The sequence below is a fragment of the Sinocyclocheilus grahami genome, unplaced genomic scaffold (genome assembly GCF_001515645.1).
Source record: "Sinocyclocheilus grahami isolate Dianchi unplaced genomic scaffold, SAMN03320097.WGS_v1.1 scaffold168.1, whole genome shotgun sequence".
Classification (NCBI taxonomy): domain Eukaryota; kingdom Metazoa; phylum Chordata; class Actinopteri; order Cypriniformes; family Cyprinidae; genus Sinocyclocheilus; species Sinocyclocheilus grahami.
The window spans coordinates 633559-654826 of record NW_015505347.1 but is presented as its reverse complement, the minus strand read 5'-3'; the positions used below and the strand labels follow the sequence as shown (position 1 = coordinate 654826).

Sequence of the window (21268 nt, the reverse complement as noted above, 5' to 3'; positions counted from 1 at the left end):
ACATCACGTAAGGATATCAACATCATATTCACAATTTCATTTCACATCCCACATTAATAACTTGCTGTAGTGGTTTACATGCACAGCATATAGGTTAAATGACTATGTTCATAACATGAAGTCTCTCTCACCTCTAACGTTAGGAAAGCCCCGTTCAGCTCATCGTGTTTTCAGAGGAGTGAAGGACAAACACTGTAACATTCATACATTCATATTCTCGCTGTCATATTCTGACTAACGATGTGAGTGACGCCACGTACACCAAAAAAAATATATATATATATATCTGTGATCATCCGGCTGTCAGAAGAAGTGAAACAGAGCCGATAAGTTGTGGGCGGGCGCTGATAGTTTGTTTTTAACTCGGCTCTTGCAGGTACCGCTTTGAGTGACAGCTGTGAGGCGATCATGCTGTCCAATCAGCGCGCAGCTTTCGTGACACATAGTGGCTACTGTGAGGTGATTGTGCTGACCAATCAGCGCGCAGCTCTCATCGTTCCTAGTGGCTTTTGTAAGGTGATCCTCTCGTCCAATCATTGAGCCGCTTTCACTGACGTTCGATGTCTGCTGTTTTTAGCATTATGTCGAAAGAATAAAAACATAGGCAAGTTGAACTAATAAACTAAAAAAATAATAAAGCTTGTTCTTTCTGGAATGATGAGAAGGGTTTTTAAAGAAAACAGTGTAGATAGTAAATGATGCCTATTAAATGATGTACTTAAATGTTAATTATACTTTCAGTAGCTATATTGAAACATAACATATATTTTTAAGTGATATATTCATAATTTATGAACTATCTTCTTTCCAGCTGACAGGGAGCATTCTCACAGCTTTCACTAACGTTTTCTTAACTTTATATGTGACCCTGGACTGGACCACAAAACCAGTTTTTTAATTCAATTTATATTCAATATTAAATTGAATATTGTTCAAATCTGAACAAATAAGCTTTCCATTGATGTGTGGTTTGTTAGGATAGGACAATATTTGGCCGAGATACAACTATTTGCATAGCAATGCATAGCCTATTGCTAATCAAAAATGAAGTTTTGATATATTTACGGTAGGAAATTTGCAAAATATCTTCATGGAACATGATCTTTACTTAATATCCTAATGATTTTTGGCATAAAAGAAAAATCAATAATTTTGACCCATACAATGTATTTTTGGCTATTGCTACATATATACCCCAAACGACCGATTTTTCTTTTACGCCAAAAATCATTAGGATATTAAGTAAAGATCATGTTCCATGAAGATATTTTGTAAATTTCCTACCGTAAATATATCAAAACTTCATTTTTGATTTGTAATATGCATTGCTAAGAACTTCATTTGGACAACTTTAAAGATGATTTTCTCAATATTTTGATTTTTTTGCACCCTCAGATTCCAGATTTTCAAATAGTTGTATCTCGGCCAAATATTGTCCTATCCTAACAAACCACACATCAATGTAAAGCTTATTTATTCATAAATGTATAAATCTCAGTTTCCCAAAAAAATATTCTTATGACTGGTTTTGTGGTCCAGGGTCACATATAGTATTAGGACAAAATGTTCTTAAGGATGTTTGTGGAAAATTCTTATAACATTATTAATATTTAATACATTCTCATAACATTATATAACAAAATTGAACATATAACAAAATCTTCAAAACATCCTTATGTAAACTTTAAATAGCCTAACGTTCTAATCACAAAAAATGAAACTTTGACATTTTAAACATTCTAAGAATATTAAAAATAAACATTCAAATAACATTATATTCTGGGTGAGTAAAATGCCATAAGAAACATTTTTGTAGTTATAATCACAAGAAAACTGGACATTTCAAAACAATGTTCCGACAACGGTTTTATAACCTGTTATCTGGGATTCTACTGTCTGCACACTTCTATTTGCTATTTAGCTCTTGAAATCTTTTGAACTCTTCCTTTTCTTATCTTCCTGTCAATGAAGTTCTGCAATAGGCCTAATTAAGTAAATAGGACAGGCCGAAAATATGATATTATGATAAACACAAAGTTACAAAAATCATACAAAGTCCCCCAAAACCATTTCTATGCACCAGACAGATCAGAGATTTGCATGTGAACAAGAGTGCTGTGATCCTCTCATGCATCAGTGTTGACAGACAGAGAGAGAAAGAGGAAACGAGAGATTGGTTTCCTGAGGTTCTGAGTCATGCTACACTTCACTCACGTGTTTGTGCTTTACTAGCCCACAGTCTGATGGGTAAAACAGCCCAGTTGAGTTGTGACAGTTATGCACATGTTTTTTCAGTCTGTCTGCTTTATTAATTTGCTTATACAGGGTTTCTGCGGGTCTTAAAAAGGTTTTAAAATGTCTGAATTTTCCACAAATGAAGGACTAAATTAAGGCCTTAAATCAGAGCAGAAAGTCTTAAATTCAGAAATGTGTGGCATTGCGTTGCATGCACTGCAAAAAAATTATTAAGTATTTTTAATGCATGAGTTATTTTAGTATTACTGAGATCCGATTATTGTTTTTATTGATAGTTTGAATTATTTTTATATTTTCTGTTTTCATTTTGATTTTAGATAAAGTTTTAGTAGTTAGTTTTAGTTTAGTTTTTTATATATATACAGTATAGTTTTTAGTATCATGTTTACTTTATTTCAATTAACAATTTTATATGAATTTAGTTAACTATAATAACTAAGAGATAAGCGATGCACGGGCAGCAACATTCAAAGGGTGACAACTTCTGAAATAGCTCAAACGTTTTCGACTTCTTTAACTTTTTTGGTCACTACATAATTCATATACTTTTATTTGTGTAATTTTTTTACTTTACTATTAGTAGGTGTGTCCAGACTTTGAACTGGCGCTATAAACACCAAAACAAAACAAAGACAGCAGGTTACCCAAGACCAGCTGCAGTTGATGGCTTCTTCTCCACTCTGGAATTTCAGGTCACTTCCAGTTTCATTCTCATCCCCCTCATCCTCTCCCTGCATGACAGCTGTTATGATCACGATCTTCTCAGAACCAGTTTAAATCTAATGCAGAGGTTTCAATATGCAAATGTTGCAGAAGAAATTAGCTGAAGTTAGGAATAACTGCAGGTGATCCGAGAGCAGATCTGTGTTTCAGATTCTGTTTATGAGAGGCAGAGACAGAGTCTTGCTATTTTTACCTGCTACACTGGAGTAAACTGTGTGTTTGTGGTAATGTGAGAGGACCACGTTCATTTGAGACCCTCAAGTTCACAGTCCAAATACACACACATAAATTAAAATAACCATTCAAAGACACAAAAAATGTATAATAAAGTACATTATAGAAAAAAAGACAAGAGAAAACGTAAAGTTTGTATGTTTATAAGTTGCTGTGTTTATAATATTTTTGTAATATTTTTTCTAAAGTTTCAAATTTAAATGTTAGATTTTTTCCATGTATTTTTGTTTTTGTTTGAAAAATTAAGCTTAATAAAATTATAGACCTAGAAGGTCAGATAGAAAAGGACTTTCAAATCAGCAAAAAGATACTGAAAATATAAAAAGCCTAATAAAAAACAACAACAACATAATATTAAGTCTTTTTATTTCTATAGTTTATTATAGTGTTATTTATTTGTCTTAAAATACTGTTATTCATTTATGCTAGTAGCTTGTTGTTGACGACTGTATATTCTACAGTGAAACTAATTCAAAAAGAAACAATTAAAAACGAAAAGAAAATAAACTTAAATAAAGGGAACATGTTGGGTTTTATTTTTACATGAGTACATATGTTAATATAAAAGTTTTTATTTAGAGTCTGAAATGTGAATTTGTTTGTTTAAAAACGTATTGTGATGGGAAAATAAAATATAACTTCAGATAACAGACTTTCAAATCATCAGAAAGAGAGAAATAGATGGCTGAGTGGGTTAATGAAGAAATACTTTTGAGGAATTTTGTGTCCCGTGTCAATTTCTCCATTAATCCTATGCATTATTTATTTATTTATTATTACCATCATCATCATCACCGGCTTTTATTTTGAAAGCATGCCGTCTTTTCGTCGCCGGATGTGCATCTTTTATGTCTTGTAGTCCGTTTCCGGCGCGGCGGTGGTGTTGTTGTTGTTGAGGCGCTATGGTTTGTCAGCGCGGCCTCGATCTTTTCCCGTGAGTTTTTGTCGCTTTCTGCGGGTTTCATGTTCCGCGCCGCCGAGATCAAGAGCTTCGGTAAAGCGGGAACCGACTGGTATGTGTCTCACGTGTTTTGCCGTCGGTTTGTTCGGAACCGATCATGATGTGTTTGATGTGTGTAACGTTATCTCTGACCCGATCACACTCGCAATAAACTACGTTACTATTGTATTATCATGTAGTTATTGTAGTGACTATGCTACTCTTTGAAATGAAATTCCACAGTACATGATTATGGTAATAATTCATTACCGCAACTAACTTACCATGGTATTACCGCACTTTTATTTAACCTACTGTGTTAATACTGTGGTGTATAATTCAAAGACAGAGCTTGAAACCATCGAGCAGTTGATTGTCTATCCAGATTAATTAGAAATCCAATCCTTATGAAAAAGTGTCATAGTATTACTACCAGCATTATGAATGGACACTGCCATTGAGAAGGTCATGGTAATACCATCTATCATCATCACCACCTTAAATCCTGAGAATTGCATTTATGTATCGACTTTAAAAATTCCCTGTCATGTAAAACCTGAAAAAAAACCATGAGAAATTTGTTTTTATTTTATTAATTTAAAAAGTACATTCATAACTAATAGAAAAGTCATTTAAAAATCAAATTAATAATAGAAGTCACAAAAATTAATAAATCAAAATTTTTAAATGATTTTTATAGAAAGTATATGCTTCTGCTGTTAGCTCTAAAATAATTAACTGACTAGAAATAGCTATATTTAATAATCCTTACTCACTCATTTTAAATAAATGGATTTTCCCTCATTTGCTCTTTTCTCATTTTTCTCCTAATTTCACTCATTTTGATCAGACATTGTTGATCATTTGATTGAAAATCAAAATTAGTCAAATAAATAATAGATTAGTCGTAGAAATGAATAAACTATTATGTATCAGTTGTGTGACATGGCAATTAATTGAAACAAAATCATGGATTTTTTTAAAGCTCTCAAAAAGTATATAAAAATTTGGATATAGATTTATCGGCCAACATATCGGTTATCGGCTTTCAAAAATAAAGAATTATCGGTTATCGGTATCGGCCAAAATTTTCATATCGGTGCATCCCTAGCAAATATACATTTTACTGCTGTTTAGCTTTAAAATGTTTCATTGACTAGAAATTGGCTTGTTAGAACAATCTCTTTTATATCATTCTAAATTCGATCATTATGAACCTTTTTTTCTCTTTTTTTTACCTAAATTCACTCATTCTGAGCAGGCACTTTTGGCAGACAATGGACAAGCTGGTCCTTGCCCTGGTGAACGTCCTAAACAAAGTTCCATTAATAATGCATAAATTACTAGAAAATGTAAATGCATAAATAGAAACATATGAAAACCAATACAATAAATATGAAAAAATCCTGAGAATTGCATTTACGTATCGACTTGAAAAATTCCCTGTCATGTAAAACCTGAAAAAAGAGAGAAAATTCTTTTATTTTATTAATTTTATCTAGTAATTTAAATTACTAGAAAATGTTAACGCATAAGTAATAGAAAACATATAAAAAAAATATTAAAACGAATATAAAAATCATAAAATATTAGATAAATTGATTGATGAAATTGAATTGATTGAAATTATTGATTTGATGACTTAATTTAATTAAGTTATGGATGGCACAGAACTTTTTACAATTAAATATTTGGCTCTATTATAGCGTCCTCACATGTGTTAACCGGTCTAGGTCCTACTGCCTCAAATCTGCGTGAGCAAGTAAGAAACCTGGGAGTGGTCTTCGATTCAGATCTTAAATTTGATAAGCAAGTAAACTCTGTGGTAAAGGCGGGGTATTTTCAGTTAAGAAATATCGCAAAAATAAAAAAAATTCTGTCGTTTGATGATTTGAAGCATGTTATACATGCTTTTATTATGTCAAGATTGGATTACTGTAATTCGTTGTGTTTGGGGATTCCTGCTGTTCTGTTGAATCGTCTTCAATTATTACAAAACGCAGTAACCAGACTGCTGACTGGGACCAAGAAACAGCTCAGTGTTTCCCCAGCGCTAGCTTCGTTGCATTGGCTGTCGGTTCATTTTAGAATTCAATTTAAGGTTTTACTTTATGCTTTTAAAGCCTTGCATGGTCTAGCACCTGAATATATTTCGGACATGATCCAGTCTTATTCTTCAACACGGCCATTGAGGTAATCTAAAAAAAATCCCTAAATCCCGCTTAAAGTGCAAAGGAGACCGTGCCATTTGATGTGAGATAGTTGGTGTATATCTGATGGTCTTGTTTGTTTATGTCATGTTGTTTTTATGTTCTTGTTGTTTTGGTTATATGTTGTTTTATTGGAAAGCATTTTGGTCAAGATGAGTTGCTTTTAAATGTGCTATACAAATAATAAACAAACAAACAGTAAATAAATAATTAAAATTAATAAACCATTACATGGCACTTAATTTAAAAAAATAAGATTTTTTTTTGTTAATGTACATGACTAGAAATTGCTCTTATTGTACAATCTCTATAAAATTTTTATTTAAAGGGGTCATATGATGCGATTTCAAGTTTTCCTTTCTCTTTGGAGTGTTACAAGCTGATTGTGCATAGATAAGATCCCTGAAGTTGCAAAGACTAAAGTCTCAAAACCAAAGAGATATTCTTTATCAAAGTTAAGACTCTGCCACGCCCCCCTAAAACGGCTCGTTCTAACACGCACCCACATATCTACCTCACTATGTGGAAATATTAGCATAATGCAGCCCAAATGTGCATGCAAAGAAAGAAGGCGTGGTTTCAGTAACCGCAGTTAGTGTTGAAGCAGCATGTCAGAGAGACGCTGTGTGTTTCTAGGTGAAAGCAAAAGCACTTTATTTGGCCTTCCAGAAGTAGATGCATTTAGGAATCTTTAAGATTACTTACAACAGAACAGCAATGCATTTTATGGACGACCGTTTCGTGAACCTAGGAGAGGAGGAAATTCTGACTTTGCTATGACAATCTGGCGCTTCTGAATCAGCTACTGTTTTGTTATTAGTTTAAGTATTTGCTATCGACTGTTCAAATGCAGAGTTTTGCGCATCGTGAGAGAGAGAGCGAGAGAGTCAGCTGTCTTAACCGCGGCTTGTGTACTGCATCATTACTGTGTCTGTTCCACTTTCGGGCTTGAACTGATGGTAAAACTAATAACATTATTTACTGTCTTTAAATTTATTTTGAAAGATGAAGCTCGCGATTATGGTAAGGGGCGTTACATTTCCGATGAGTGCTTGCTGTGTTCGGCCAATCACAATGCACTGGGTCAGCTGGCCAATCAGAGCAGACTGCGCTTGTTGGAAGGAGGGACTTTGTAGAAAATGAAGCGTTTGAGAGAGGCGGGGCATAGAGGACCTACAATAATGTACATTATTTGAAAAATAATAAGTTTTTAACATTAAAGCATGTCAACATATTCTGTTACACCAAATGCACAAAATAATGATCTTTAAAAAAAGCATCATATGACCCCTTTAAAAATTCAAATCCAGTCATTATGAACAAATACATTTGCTCATTCATTTTCTCTTTTTTTCGCCTAATTTCACTCTTTCTGATCAGGCACTTTCGGCGGACGATGGACGAGCTGGTCCATGACCTGGTGTCGGCTCTGGAGGAGAGTTCAGAACAAGCCCGTGGAGGGTTTGGAGACGGTGGAGATCACGCTCTGGCCGTCGGTTGCCTGTTGAAACGCCAGGCCCGCAAGCGCCGTGGCCGTAAGCGTCGGTCCGATAACCCTCACCCGCCGTGGGACACCTGTCACCTGAGCGAAGGCTCTGAGTCCAGCCTAGAGGAGCAGAAAGACTACCGCTCATCCACGGCAGCGGGGGGTGCTCACACCCGCGACAACAACAGCGACTCGGATGAGCAGCTGGGCACGAAGCGGCGTACGCCCCTCACTGACTCCGGCAGGGGCAAGAGGCCGCTGTGGCTGGACGACTTGAGCGGAGCAGACGTTTTGGGAACGCGCAGTTTGCGGAGGCGTCGGAAAGTCAAGCGCATGGCTGTGGACCCACCACTAGAGGTCTCCACCATTCTAGTGCCACCGTCCAGAGCAACCAACAGCAGGGAGGCGGGGTTTAGTCCGGAGGCCAAAGGGAGCGAATCAAACAAAAACAGGGTGAAGAAGAGGAAGTTCACGGCGCAGAGACTCGCACAGGACGCGGCGGACGAAGGCGTGGTGGTGGAGAGCGAAGAGGCAGGACAAGCGGCCAAAGATAAGATGGACTATGAGGAGCAGAAAGGCTCAGATGAGGAGATGAGTGACAGGTGGTTAGTGTTCTTCTCTCCTGTCTAGCCCCTCCTCTTCCTGTTTCTCATTCCAGGATCCTTCAACATGTTCTCTTTGCCGAATCCCTTTATCCATTAATCATGTTTTATTAGATTGTACTGGTTTTAACTCTTTGAGAGAACTTTTTTTTAAATTCAGTTAACTCTTTTGAGAGATTTTTTAACAGAGTTAAGCCAAATACATTTTTGGAGTTTTTAGCAAAGATAAATTATAAAAACATGATGTGATTCAGCCATAATAATTCTCGCCATGAAAATGGCCACAGAAGCTAAACACAAACAAGCAAACCTGTTTCTCTGCCCTTCAGGACAAGATCTCGCAAGATGTCAAAAAAGGGGTATTTTTTGCTTATTTTCTAGTTAGCTAGGTTAGCTGTGTAGCTTAAGTTACCATGGTGATGAAATCCGCTCAAAACCAACCCATCTTCTTGAGCCCGAAAACTCAGAGTTTGCTCAAGCTAAACACGAACGTACCTGGGTAAAAACACAAACCGGCTTTGTGCTACGGGCCACTAGACTAGACCTCTAGTTTTTTAGATCTTTTCTATACCAGAAACATTATTATTAATATTCTTTGTTTAAGTTACAGAATGTAATAATTACAGCTGTACACATCAGCATAAGAAATTCATATGGTAGGGCTGCACGATTAATCGAATGCGATTGTCATGCGCATTTTGATAGTAATGCCGGTTCTGTAATCAGCAGGAAATCATCATCATATGCTTTCAGATGGAGCAGCATTTACTACACATAGCCGTAGTTCACTGACAAGTTACGCAAAAAAATCGCGATTCTGAAATCTAAGAAATCGTTCACGATAATGACAGCTGTTTGCATAGCTTCTCAGTGAACTACGGCTCTGTGAATTAAATGCTGCTCCATCTGAAAGCATGTGAAAATACCACATTTAATAACATATTTTTACTCCAAACTCGCTTCATAAAAATTTGAAATAAATCCTTCTGTGAGCTGATGTGGCTTCTTACACAGAATAAGGCATGTAACATATTTCATAGTATTTAAGCAGTGATAAAGGCATTGCATTATAAATATACTTTATTTTAATGAAAATGATAATAATAAGAACTCAGATAAACCGTATATTGTCATAGTTGTGTGTTTATTAGTCAGGTTGAATCAATGAAAGCAGTTGAATCTTCTGTTTATTCAGCTGCAGCAATAGGCATTTTCTGGGTTTCTTCTGCGAGGCGTATTTGGAGTTTCAGCACGAGAGCGCCCTCTGGCCTTTGGATGGAGATTTACTGCTGATCACAGAACCGTGCTTCACTGAAAGATACGCATGACAATCGCAGCTTCTGTCGAATCTCGATTTCATTTTGATTTATCGTGCAGCCCTACATATGGGTGAATCTAATGAAACCAGTCAAGAACATGCCCAGGTCATATTTCAACCCAGATGAAATTAAGAAGAATATGCAATTCAGTTTTCCATAAAACATTTTTTTAGGATTTTTTTTTTGTGCACACTACCCCAATTTTAATTACCATAATACACAAAAATGCATAGTGCAAAATAAAATATGAATAAGATAATTATTTATTATTATTATATATCATGGTCATATTTCTAATGCCTTAAATTATGCTGATTTTAATTAGAATACTAAAATAGTATTATTAAGTTTATTTTACAGCAGTGAAATCTTACAACAGTAATATTTCTTATTTTGTTCTTAGTAATTTTTATATTTTTACTTTATTATTATTCATTTGTATTACTGTTATAACTATTATTATTTTATAGCTATATTGATTGTAGTAATTTTTAATATAAATACAATTAATTAAAATAAAAAAAAATTATTACACTAATATAGTAATATACACTTATATATAAAAAAATTGTATTTATTATTTTAAATGATTTTATTGTGTTATTTTAATGAATTAGAATCACCAATGTGAGATAAAAAAAAACAGGTATTTGTTTTTAAAATTAAAAAATGAAAATTTGGGGGGAAATGTGCTAAGGTGTAATGAAAATGGTCACATGCTAACAATCTAAATAGTCTTAAAAATAGCGCTTCTTATTGTTTATTCAAAATATACTTTCTTTTTCATTTATGACCATGGACATGTTTTTAGTGAAATTCACCCTTTTATTTCCCACAAATGGCTTAAAACGATGTGTAATGTGTGTGATTACAGTGAGACGAGCAGTGTGAGTAACAGCAGTGATGGGGGCCTGTACACAAACGACGAGGGAAGGCAAGGTGTGTGCACTCATCTCATATATTTCCTAATCAGCATTTATCACGTACAGAATGAAGAGCACGTGTTTGAGTGTTGTGTGTGTGTTTCAGGCGACGATGAGCAGAGCGATTGGTTCTTTGAGGGCGAGCCGGGTGGGGCGTGTGGAGTCGCGGGTGTGGTGCCGTGGTGGGAGAGAGACTCTAACGAACTGGACCTGAATGACCCCGTGTTCAACAGCATCCTGACCGGAGCGTTCCCGTTAATGTCACAGGGAGCTCAAAGAGGTGAGTGCTCAGACACACAGCCTTCAGCTCTGGAGTATAGTTCACATGTTTGTCCACCAGAGGACAGAGCTCTACAACCCACAGGAGAGAGCAGTAATGTCTGATAGAAACATAAATCTTCATCTTATTATGTGAAAATCTAAATTCAAAATATTAGCATTAAATACTTGCATGCTAAATGTTAGTTTTGTAATTTTACAGGTGTAATGTACAATACTTATTATTTTTCTTAAATTCTCTTTTTTTATTTTACTCTGAAGTATTACAATAGTAATTTTTCTCATCATATTTTTATTTGGTAATAATAATAATTATTATTACTAATAAAAAAATATAAAAGTTACAAAATGTTTCTTTAAAGGGGTGGTTGATTACTTTTTTTCTAGGCTTGATTGTGTTTATGGGGTGCAGTGTAACGAAGTCTTCATGCTTTGCTTTAAAAAAAATTTTTTTTATATATATATTTTACCATTATTCTATGCAGCTGTCTCCATTGTCATTCGAACAGCTGGTTGACTTCCTGTTCCTAAATACGCAATGGGCTCAGATTGGTTTGCTGGCCCAGTGTATTGTGATTCGTTAACCATGTATTGCATGTTGTCCGGAAACATCACTGCCCTTACCATTACGGGCAATAGTTGCATGTGCTCCGGTTGAAATGCCGCGCAACATAGCCTCGCCCCCTTTGTGGCATGTTCTCGGGGGCGGGGTTTATGCTAATAGGCCCTTTTCACATGACGTCACACAACTTCCGTTCTGACGCGAAGCAGGGTATTCTTACTTCCGCCAGCATAGTAAGCACTATCGCTGCCAGCATGGAGTTCACCCAAACGCTTGTACAACTGCCACAAATACGATTAGAGGATGACTGCTGCTGTCTATTCTCGTCCTCATTCAGGGAGAGACGTCTGGCATCTCAAACGAACTTACCGAATACCGATCGGTGAGATTTGCCACTTGAAGTCGAGGGAGGAGTTGAAAACGGAGCACTGCAGTCACTGATTCCCGCGACTCTCGCACACTGTTTGCTGTCTTTATTGCAGTTAGATGAAGTTGGTTAGATATATTTCTCAAATAAACAAACGTTTTAGACATTTACATGTGGTAACAGAAAGCCTTTTCATTCAGTAATTTATGCCCTGCTTATTACAGCGCCTGTATGTACAAGAATAGTTCAACATAAGCTTGTACTATTTAAATATCAATAAAATGGGGTCTATAATTTTCCGTTTTATTATTTAATGTAATTCAGAAACAAATATTAAATATATTACATTTATATTGAAAGCTTTTACAGTTAAAAACAGATGCCAGCATTTGTGTTAATAAATATAAAACACATAGCTGTTTTTCAAAGATCACGTTGCATATAGCCTATAATGAAAATAAAATAAGATCGATCATATTAATCAATAATAATTCAAAAAGTAAAAACCCGGTATACATGTAGTTAAAGCGAAATTGAATGGAGGAATTTAAGTAATTGTAGAAGTTCAAAGTTCTGTACAACTACGCGGCTGTCCTTTTTGTATTGTTTCAATATTAAGCCATATTCTTGAACTGGATAGTGAGTTTCTTTTCAGACCACTTGCCTTTATGGATGTGAAACTTGCCATGTAGTAAAATGATTTAATATAAAAAATATGACTTGTGTCCATGTCATTTCCCCATAGTAAATAAAAACAAAATCACGTTGTTTGTCTTTTTATTGCCGAACTATACAGGGAATTTAATTTACACAGTGTACTCACAAATTATCCAAGGAATGACATAAACCGAAATAACAAGTGAAAAGGTTTCAAAGTATGTATTTCGTGTGAACACATAATCGTTGTCATACAAATCTGAAAGCAAGCAAGCCACCCATCTAAAGCAGATGCAGAAAAACGTTCGCAAAAGAACCCAACTGTAAGTACATTAACATTATTAGTCTTAACTCTTAAATAACGCCTTTCATATTTCAAGTTTTTCCTACATTTTCCCGAGAAGTCTCCGGTGTAAAGGTATAACGGAAGTACAGATACACTGCTTTGCGGGAAAGTGGAAGTTAGCTGACGTCACTGTGAAAAGGGCCTATTGCAGGGTTTGTGATGTCGCCAGCCCGGAAAGTAGCTCGTTGTAGTCCCTTCCAGTCGTAATTGTAGGCATTAAACAGACTTTTCTTTAAAAGACAATATCTCCATTTGCATTGAACTTTTTAGCATCGTAACTTTGCAGATATTGTTTATGATCAAACAGCAACATTACACACTAACTAAAGTTAAAAAAAGTTAAATCACAATCAACTTCCCCTTTAATACTTGTTGTTTTTTTACAGTGAAATTACAAAAGTAATATTTATTTTTTTATTTAGTAGTAACTATTATTTTTTGACTTACTACTGCTATTATTTCTATTATTTTTTTTAAATATAAATTATATAAGTTATAGATTTTTTTCTTTAATGCTCAACTTTTTGAATACTCGAATACTACTATTTTTTATTTTATTGTGAAATATTACAATAGTAATATTTCTTATTTTGTTTTTAAGTAACATTTGTTTTTATTTAATAATAAGAATAATTATTATTAATTTTGCTAGTAAAAATAAGTTAAAAATAAAGCACTTTTTTTATCCTTTTTTAATTCACAGTGAAATATTACAATAGTAATATCTCTTATTTTGTTCCTACTTAGTAACTTTTATGTTTTTAATTAGAATTATTATTTTTTTAAATCACTTTTTAAGTTGCAATGACAATTTTTATCAGAAAAATCACAATTGTATTTTCCCCGTAAATCGTGCAACCTTAAAATGTGGTATCTGGTCATGGTGTCCGTGTTTTAAAACTGTCACCCGTCCCCTCTGTGGGACGCCTAAGTTTACTTCACTATATTACAATTACATCCTAATCTAATCATGACAAACTATATATCGTTGGAAAGGTCTAAGACTCCTAAATAGATATTTTACCCATGTTTTTGTTAAAAATTGTGTAGGAAAAGTAATAGATACATTTTTGACAAAAGTGCACCTCAAAAATCTGCATCGTAACAGGAGTTCTGACCTTTGTCAAAAAAAGTCGTCTTTGTTGCCTTTTATCACACTTTAGAAATCATCAGAAATTACATATCAGTTGAAAACTTTAAATCTCAAAATTCATCCTTTGAAACCCATTTTAAAATCACACATTGCATTACCATGAAAATGGTACATCAATATCATGTTACAAAATGTTTTCGTTCATGAATTATAAAAATGTAAGTTTGAATCGTGCACTTTCATGTCTATGTTCAAAAATGTGAGTGACAGTTAAGGGGTTAAGGAGGTCTATTATATCTGGAGAAAACGATTTATTCCTGTTCATTTAGAGCATGCGTGTTAATCTTTAGGCCGTGTCTCTGACTTGTCCTGTTTTTCAGGGTTTCAAGCGCGGCTTGCGCGGCAGGCCTGTCTTCAGCAGTCACAGGTATGTGCACTTGTCTAAAGTATCAACTCATTGTTTATAATTTATGTAATAAATTTAATGTTCTTTCCCAAAAGGGAACCTCTCAAGGAATTCCTGATCGATTACTGAGATTATCCCAGGATCCTCATGAGTAAGTTTTAGTGTTTTTATGCTGACTTATTCATTTATTATGAATAATTTACATTTATGCATTTAGCAGACGCTTTTATCCAAAGCGACTTAGTACATTCAGGTTATACTATTTTTTTTTTTTACCAGTATGTAATAATATAATTTTTTTTATGCATCCATTGTTTTTTTTTTATATAAAATTGTCAAATTCATAAAGTACTTAATTTGCTGTATTGCCTAAATAAAAAACATATTGCTGCTACATTGTTATTTAAAGATTTTTATTTATTTGATTTATCATTTAAATGACATTAATTAAATTAATCTTTTAAATGACATTAACTAAAATGAATCATTTTAATTTAATGGTTACTTTGAGCAATACATTTTTGAGTTATTTATAATATAAATTTACTCAAACTATGATATAATATTTGTGTAATATATCCCCTATCAGTAACTTAATATCAGGCTTGTTTTAAGTGTTTGTTTGTCCTCTGCAGCTCGTGGTTCAGCTCGGGGGCCAGAAGAGACCAAGTAAGACGTGCTTTGATAAATCTAAGCTTTATTTACTGTATGTTGAGTTTCTGGCCTGTGTGCGTGTAATAACTCTTCATGTGAAAATCTACTGTGTGATATGTGACGTTTTACATGTGTCTGACATGTTTGCATATCTGCAGTTGCTTTGGGATTCTCGTAGCGACAGAAGCCACAGGAAAAGCTGCTCGTTAAAGACTGCTAGCAGGTAATAATATATATAGTATATAGTAATATAATGGCACCAGTTCGCTTTTCTGTATCCTTCTGCCATAGTCTAATTTCAAAATACATAATCTTAGCATATTAACCTAAGCAGTAAGTATCCTAATCTCTCCCTCTCTCTCTCTGCAGACAAACCAGTGGTCATCTTGGCTCTTTGTGTACTGGAGATATAAAGAGACGAAGGAAAGCTGCGCCTGTGGGAGCCCCGTCATCCTCCGGTAACACACACACACACACTCATTTACCATCACAGAATGATCTGAAATGTTTCTGTAAAGAGACGTCAGACCCACGTTCTGAATAATAAATGTAAATGGTGCCCTCTTCTTTAACGCAAACGCTTCATGGAAACATGCGACCCGCGTGTGGTCAGGAAGAGGCTTGTCGCCGTGGTAACGGTAAACTCTGTGGCGGTTATATGACGGGATTGGCAGCTGAGCAGGCAGATCAGTGCTGATCTCGTTTTCTCGTTAAAGAACATAATTTCCTCCCGTGATTTGTGACGCAGAGCACATGGCCACGGCCCTCAGGGGTCAGAGGTCACAGAGCTTACCAATTTCTCCGAAACTTGTTAGAGTTTATGAGGAGCAGGAACTGTGACGTGTAATATCAGGATTATTTGAAACACAACTGAGGAAAGCACTCTCCACTGAAGTTATGAGATTTTCAATGCAACCATGTCCATTTGCATGCTAACACTTTACAGTAAAGTCCGAGTTTGAATGCCATGAACTAAAAATGGACAACATGTCATGTTTTGGTCACACTGTATTTTACAGTGTTCATTCATTTTGTTATGTATTTACAGTTTACATTTATAGTGGTGTCAAGAAGTGCATTTATTCAGTCGCAGAACGACGCGCGCTCCACTACACTTCAGCACCAGGCGCGAGTCAAACGAGCGCGGAAACAGGACTGTGATAGCAGTGCATGCTCTTCAATTGCACGCACAAAAGCCTGTCCTGACATTTTATCCAACCCATCAGATTGTCCTACCAGGGTTTACTGCGCATGCGCACATCAATTTTATAGAGAAATCAGTATTGGTATCATTGATACTGGCCTTCAGTCATAAAAAAGATGCCATTAAACAAATATTTAAAAAATACTGTCTTTATGTTGTTTGTACTTGAAGATTGAATGTGAAATTATTGCAATATAAAATTATATTTAAAATCTTTAATGTTAGGTGAGATTAATTGAGATATGCGATTAATTAGTAATTTTTTTTTAATTGATTGACAGCACTAATATATATGATATACAAATGATTAATTGCATCCAATATTGGGTAGGTTTAGGTTTTTTCGTTGTCGAATTGTACTACCCACTGTTTTAATGGGAGGTAGCAAAATCTGCCAGGGAAGCACAAATCGACAGAACACCGGTGCGTGCTGTAGCCTGTATCCTTTCATATCAAAGCGCGAAATAAACTATGTCATGGGCGGCGCTAGGGAGGGGCTAGCAGGTGCTTCAGCACCCCCAAGAAAGACAAAAGCACCCCCCCAGATTTTTTCCTGGAATCGAATATACAGGCTGTAGCCTATTGTATTTAACAAATAACATGATTTAAAAAACACTCTTTACGCATGCATAACTCGTGCAATGCAATAACGACTTGATTTGCAGCTGTCGCACATTTTGAAATGTCATTATAGCATTTTATTTCAAAAATGGAGCGCTTCCTTGTGCTAAGTAGGCCTGACCCCGACTAAAGATTTTTCTAGTCAACTAGCCGCGCGTTATATTAAATTGATTAATATAATAATATACTAAACCATCCTTTAATATATAGGCAGGCGTATTATAGCCTATTCTGTGCTCAAGCTCGCGCATAAAGCAATTGCCTCAAAGCACCGGCAAATTGATTATGAATGTGTTGGGGGGGGAAAGAAGACATTTTAATTATTTATTAATAAACTAGTGCTTTCTGAGTTGGTGTCGGCTGCAAAGATGAAGTTGCCGAATGTTGACGCTGACTCACCATAACTCACACTGACAGGTGTCTTTACAGAGCAATTTTTTAGAGAAATCAGTATTGGTATAAGATACTGGCCTTCAGTCATAAAAAAAGATGCCATTAGACAAATATTAAAAAATATGCTGTCTTTGTTGTTTGTACTTAAAGATCAGATGTGAAATTATTGCAATATAAAATTATATTTAAAAACTTTAATGTTAGTTGGGATTAATCGTGATTAATTTCAGAAAAATGTGCGATTAATTTGTTTATATTTTTAATTGATTGACAGCATATATATATATATATATATATTAGTGCTGGCAAATGATTAATCGCATCCAAAGTACGTTTTGTTTATATAATATGTGTGTGTACTGTGTATATTTATTATATATATAAATACACATGCATGTGTATATTTCAGAAAATATATTATGTTTATGTATTAAATATATTTATACATAATATTAATTATATAAATATAGACATGTAAATACTTTCAAAATATACAGTATCTCACAGAAGTGAGTACACCCCTCACATTTTTGTAAATATTTTATTAGATCTTTTCATGTGACAACACTGAAGAAATGACACTTTGCTACAATGTAAAGTAGTGAGTGTACAGCTTGTATAACAGTGTAAATTTGCTGTCCCCTCAAAATAACTCAACACTCAGCCATTAATGTCTAAACCGCTGGCCACAAAAGTGAGTACACCCCTAAATGAAAATGTCCAAATTGGGCCCAATTAGCCATTTTCTCTCCCCGGTGTCATGTGACTCGTTAGTGTTACAAGGTCTCAGGTGTGAACGGGAAGCAGGTGTGTTAAATTTGGTGTTATCGCTCTCACTCTCATTGCTGCAGAGGTTGAAGGGGTGGGGGGTCAGCCTGTCAGTGCTCAGACCATACGCCACACACTAAAGGTGATGCAGAACAGTTTGCTGAAGACAAGCAGACTAAGGACATGGATTACTGGAACCAGGTGAAGAGTACAAAGACAAGTGTGTCTTGCCTAAAGTCAAGCATGGTGGTGGGAGTGTCATGGTCTGGGGCTTCATGAGTGCTGCCGGCACTGGGGAGCTACAGTTCATTGAGGGAACCATGAATGCCAACATGTACTGTGACATACTGAAGCAGAGCATGATCCCCTCCCTTCGGGGACTGGGCTGCAGGGCAGTATTCCAACATGACCCCAAACACACCTCCAAGACGACCACTGCCTTGCTAAAGAAGCTGAGAGTAAAGGTGATGGATTGGCCAAGCATGTCTCCAGACCTAAACCCTATTGAGCATCTGTGGGGCATCCTCAAATGGAAGGTGGAGGAGCGCAAGGTCTCTAACATCCACCAGCTCCGTGATGTCGTCATGGAGGAGTGGAAGAGGACTCCAGTGGCAACCTGTGAAGCTCTGGTGAACTCCATGCCCAAGAGGGTTAAGGCAGTGCTGGAAAATAATGGTGGGCGCACAAAATATTGACACTTTGGGCCCAATTTGGACATTTTCACTTAGGGGTGTACTCACTTTTGTGGCCAGTGGTTTAGACATTAATGGCTGAGTGTTGAGTTATTTTGAGGGGACAGCAAATTTACACTGTTATACAAGCTGTACACTCACTACTTTACATTGTAGCAAAGTGTAATTTCTTCAGTGTTGTCACGTGAAAAGATATAATAAAATATTTACAAAAATGTGAGGGGTGTACTCACTTTTGTGAGATACTGTATGTGTATGTATTTATATATATATATAATAAATATACACAGAACACACACATATTATGTAAACAAAAACTTTTTTTTTAATATATACCGTATATATAAATTTTTTGTTGTTGGGGGGGGGGGATGAAATGTCTGTCTGTATGTATTTATATTTATATACTGTATTAAATTTTATATTTACATTTTACATTTGTATATTTACACATTACATTGCACATATATCTTTTAAAAATGTGAAAAGTTCGTATTTTTGGTTAACTAAACTTTTTATTGGACATTTGATCAGACATTTTTATTTTGTGGGTTTTTAAATGCACTTCACGCATGAGTTCATCTTAAGATCTTACTTAAGGACTCTTTCAACCCATTAAGTGCATTACATCAATGAGCTTTACCGTTTAATGCAGATTATCCCGTTCTCTCCGTGTCTCTCTCTCTCAGGTGTGGTGGGTGAGTGCGCTGCTCCTCTGCCGGAGTCAAACGTGGGGAACCGTATGCTGCAGAGTATGGGCTGGACCCCAGGGTCGGGCCTGGGCCCTGACGGCAGAGGCATCACGGAGCCCATTCGTGCGTCTCAGAGGCCGAAGGGAGCCGGACTGGGCTTCAACTGAGCTTGAGCCTAGAACAGAGAGAGCAATTCATGCAGAGACAGCAGCTCGGGGCCCACGGTCCGCCTTTCTCTCCGTTAACCTCACCGTTAACGGCAGCCAGCCAGCAGAGGGCAGCACTGAGGTGAAAAGATGACTGACACAATGGAAAAAAAAATAGGACACCTGCACTGGCTCAGACAAGGACTGACTCTTGAGCTGCCTTACTGCCGCCACACACACACACACCGACTCATTTCAACACCAACGTTAAAGCAAACAAATTAACTTCAGAAAAAAACATTATTCACCAAAAAAGTATCATTACAGTCAAGAATTTGCCATTTGTAATGAAAATGTTTCTACAGTACAGGATGAATTGAATGAGGAAATATTTAACCGGACAAATCATAGGGAAAATACATAATAAATTACATTTTGCATAACAACAAATGAAGCCTGTTTATAGGACCTTGAAGATTTTGTGCTTTATGAAATTATTTTCATGTTAATTAAGCACATTTCTCACAACATTCGTTACTGTAATGTAAAAAAAAAGATTTTGTTAAAATGAGAGTTAATTATATTCAGTATAATAGTGGCCGTCTTTATTTTTTCATTGCAACAATGATATGCACTTAATTGTCATCAAAACTAATAATAGTACTAAAAACAGGCTTCATGCAAAATAGGATTTATTATATTATTTTGATGTTTTCACTCAGTAATGCAACACCCTGCAGAAGTATTTTAATAAGCCTTTGGGTCCTTATCAGTGATGTTAATTACAAGCCAACAGCCAAACCTCAGCGCTCGGCAAATACCAGTGGAAATTAGCAAAAAACAAATGTATTATTATTATATATATATATATATATATATATATATATATTTTTTTTTTTAAAATACTTTCACCTCATAAAAAACCCCCAATGTGTTTTAGCAGAATAGATCTGTCCAAATTATAGTCTGTCTCCTGTATTCATTTGATATTTGTATATCTGATGTCGCTGATAACATCATTTGTTACCTTTTTTGGTAATTTAAAAAAAAAATTTTTCACTTATTTTTTTTCCCACTTTTTTAAAGTTTTTGAATCCTGTTTTTTGACGTTAGTGCAAATATCATGCACTAATAATGAATGTCAATACCTCAGCCAATCACATGCTCATGAAAAGTGCATGTATGAAATACTGAAAGGATGCAGACTGAAGCAAGCGAGCGCTGCTCTTTTACGTGACTCAACACATGCATGTTTTAATAATGTTATATGAGGGTTTGGATGTTCACATTCAGTGAAATACGTGTATTTCTCAGCAGAGTTTGAGTAATGAATAGGATTAATTGACTGAATTGGCTTAAGCGTTCGAGGAGGCGACACGCTTACTACTGACGATTTCTGGTTGTCACGAGGTGAAGATTATGCCATTGTTGGGTAAACACTTCAATGCCTCTTACGAACAATCCCAGATGATTGGAGAATCTATTATCTTGGCAGAACGTTTAGGAATCCGCTCGCTAATACAGGAAGAGTCTTTGAGCCGAATGTGACATCACTTCCTCTCCAGTACTTCCGTGAATGAAGATAAGTGTTTTTTTAATTTTGGTTTTGGGAACACGTTGTATTTTTAACCATGTTTGCACTCAGAATGAATAGTTTTCAAGTGGTTGTTGACATGAACGAGGAGCATGTCAGGT

General features: G+C 35.6%; 2 protein-coding genes across 5 annotated transcripts in view; one reads left to right on the top strand and one right to left on the bottom strand.

Moving 5' to 3' along the window:
• Positions 1–331, bottom strand: part of lpin1b (lipin 1b) — a 14931-nt gene extending 14600 nt beyond the window's left edge. The window contains exon 1 of the mRNA XM_016282903.1: positions 132–331. The gene's annotated coding sequence lies outside the window, so the exon portion shown is untranslated. The remainder of the gene's footprint in view (positions 1–131) is intronic.
• Positions 332–4071: 3740 nt separating this feature from the next.
• Positions 4072–20407, top strand: gpatch2 (G patch domain containing 2). 4 transcript variants are annotated; one of them, XM_016282898.1, is made up of 11 exons: positions 4072–4226; positions 7744–8451; positions 8781–8810; positions 10645–10709; positions 10800–10973; positions 14378–14424; positions 14499–14554; positions 15039–15072; positions 15216–15280; positions 15427–15515; positions 19425–20407. In XM_016282898.1, the coding sequence occupies exons 1-11, from the start codon at positions 4177–4179 to the stop codon at positions 19592–19594; spliced, it is 1488 nt and encodes a 495-aa protein (XP_016138384.1). In that variant the 5' UTR covers positions 4072–4176; the 3' UTR covers positions 19595–20407. The 4 variants fall into 4 exon arrangements, with proteins under 4 accessions (XP_016138384.1, XP_016138383.1, XP_016138386.1 ...); XM_016282897.1 differs by having other exon boundaries at positions 7744–8454; XM_016282900.1 differs by lacking the exon at positions 8781–8810.
• The last annotated feature ends 861 nt before the right edge of the window (positions 20408–21268 follow it).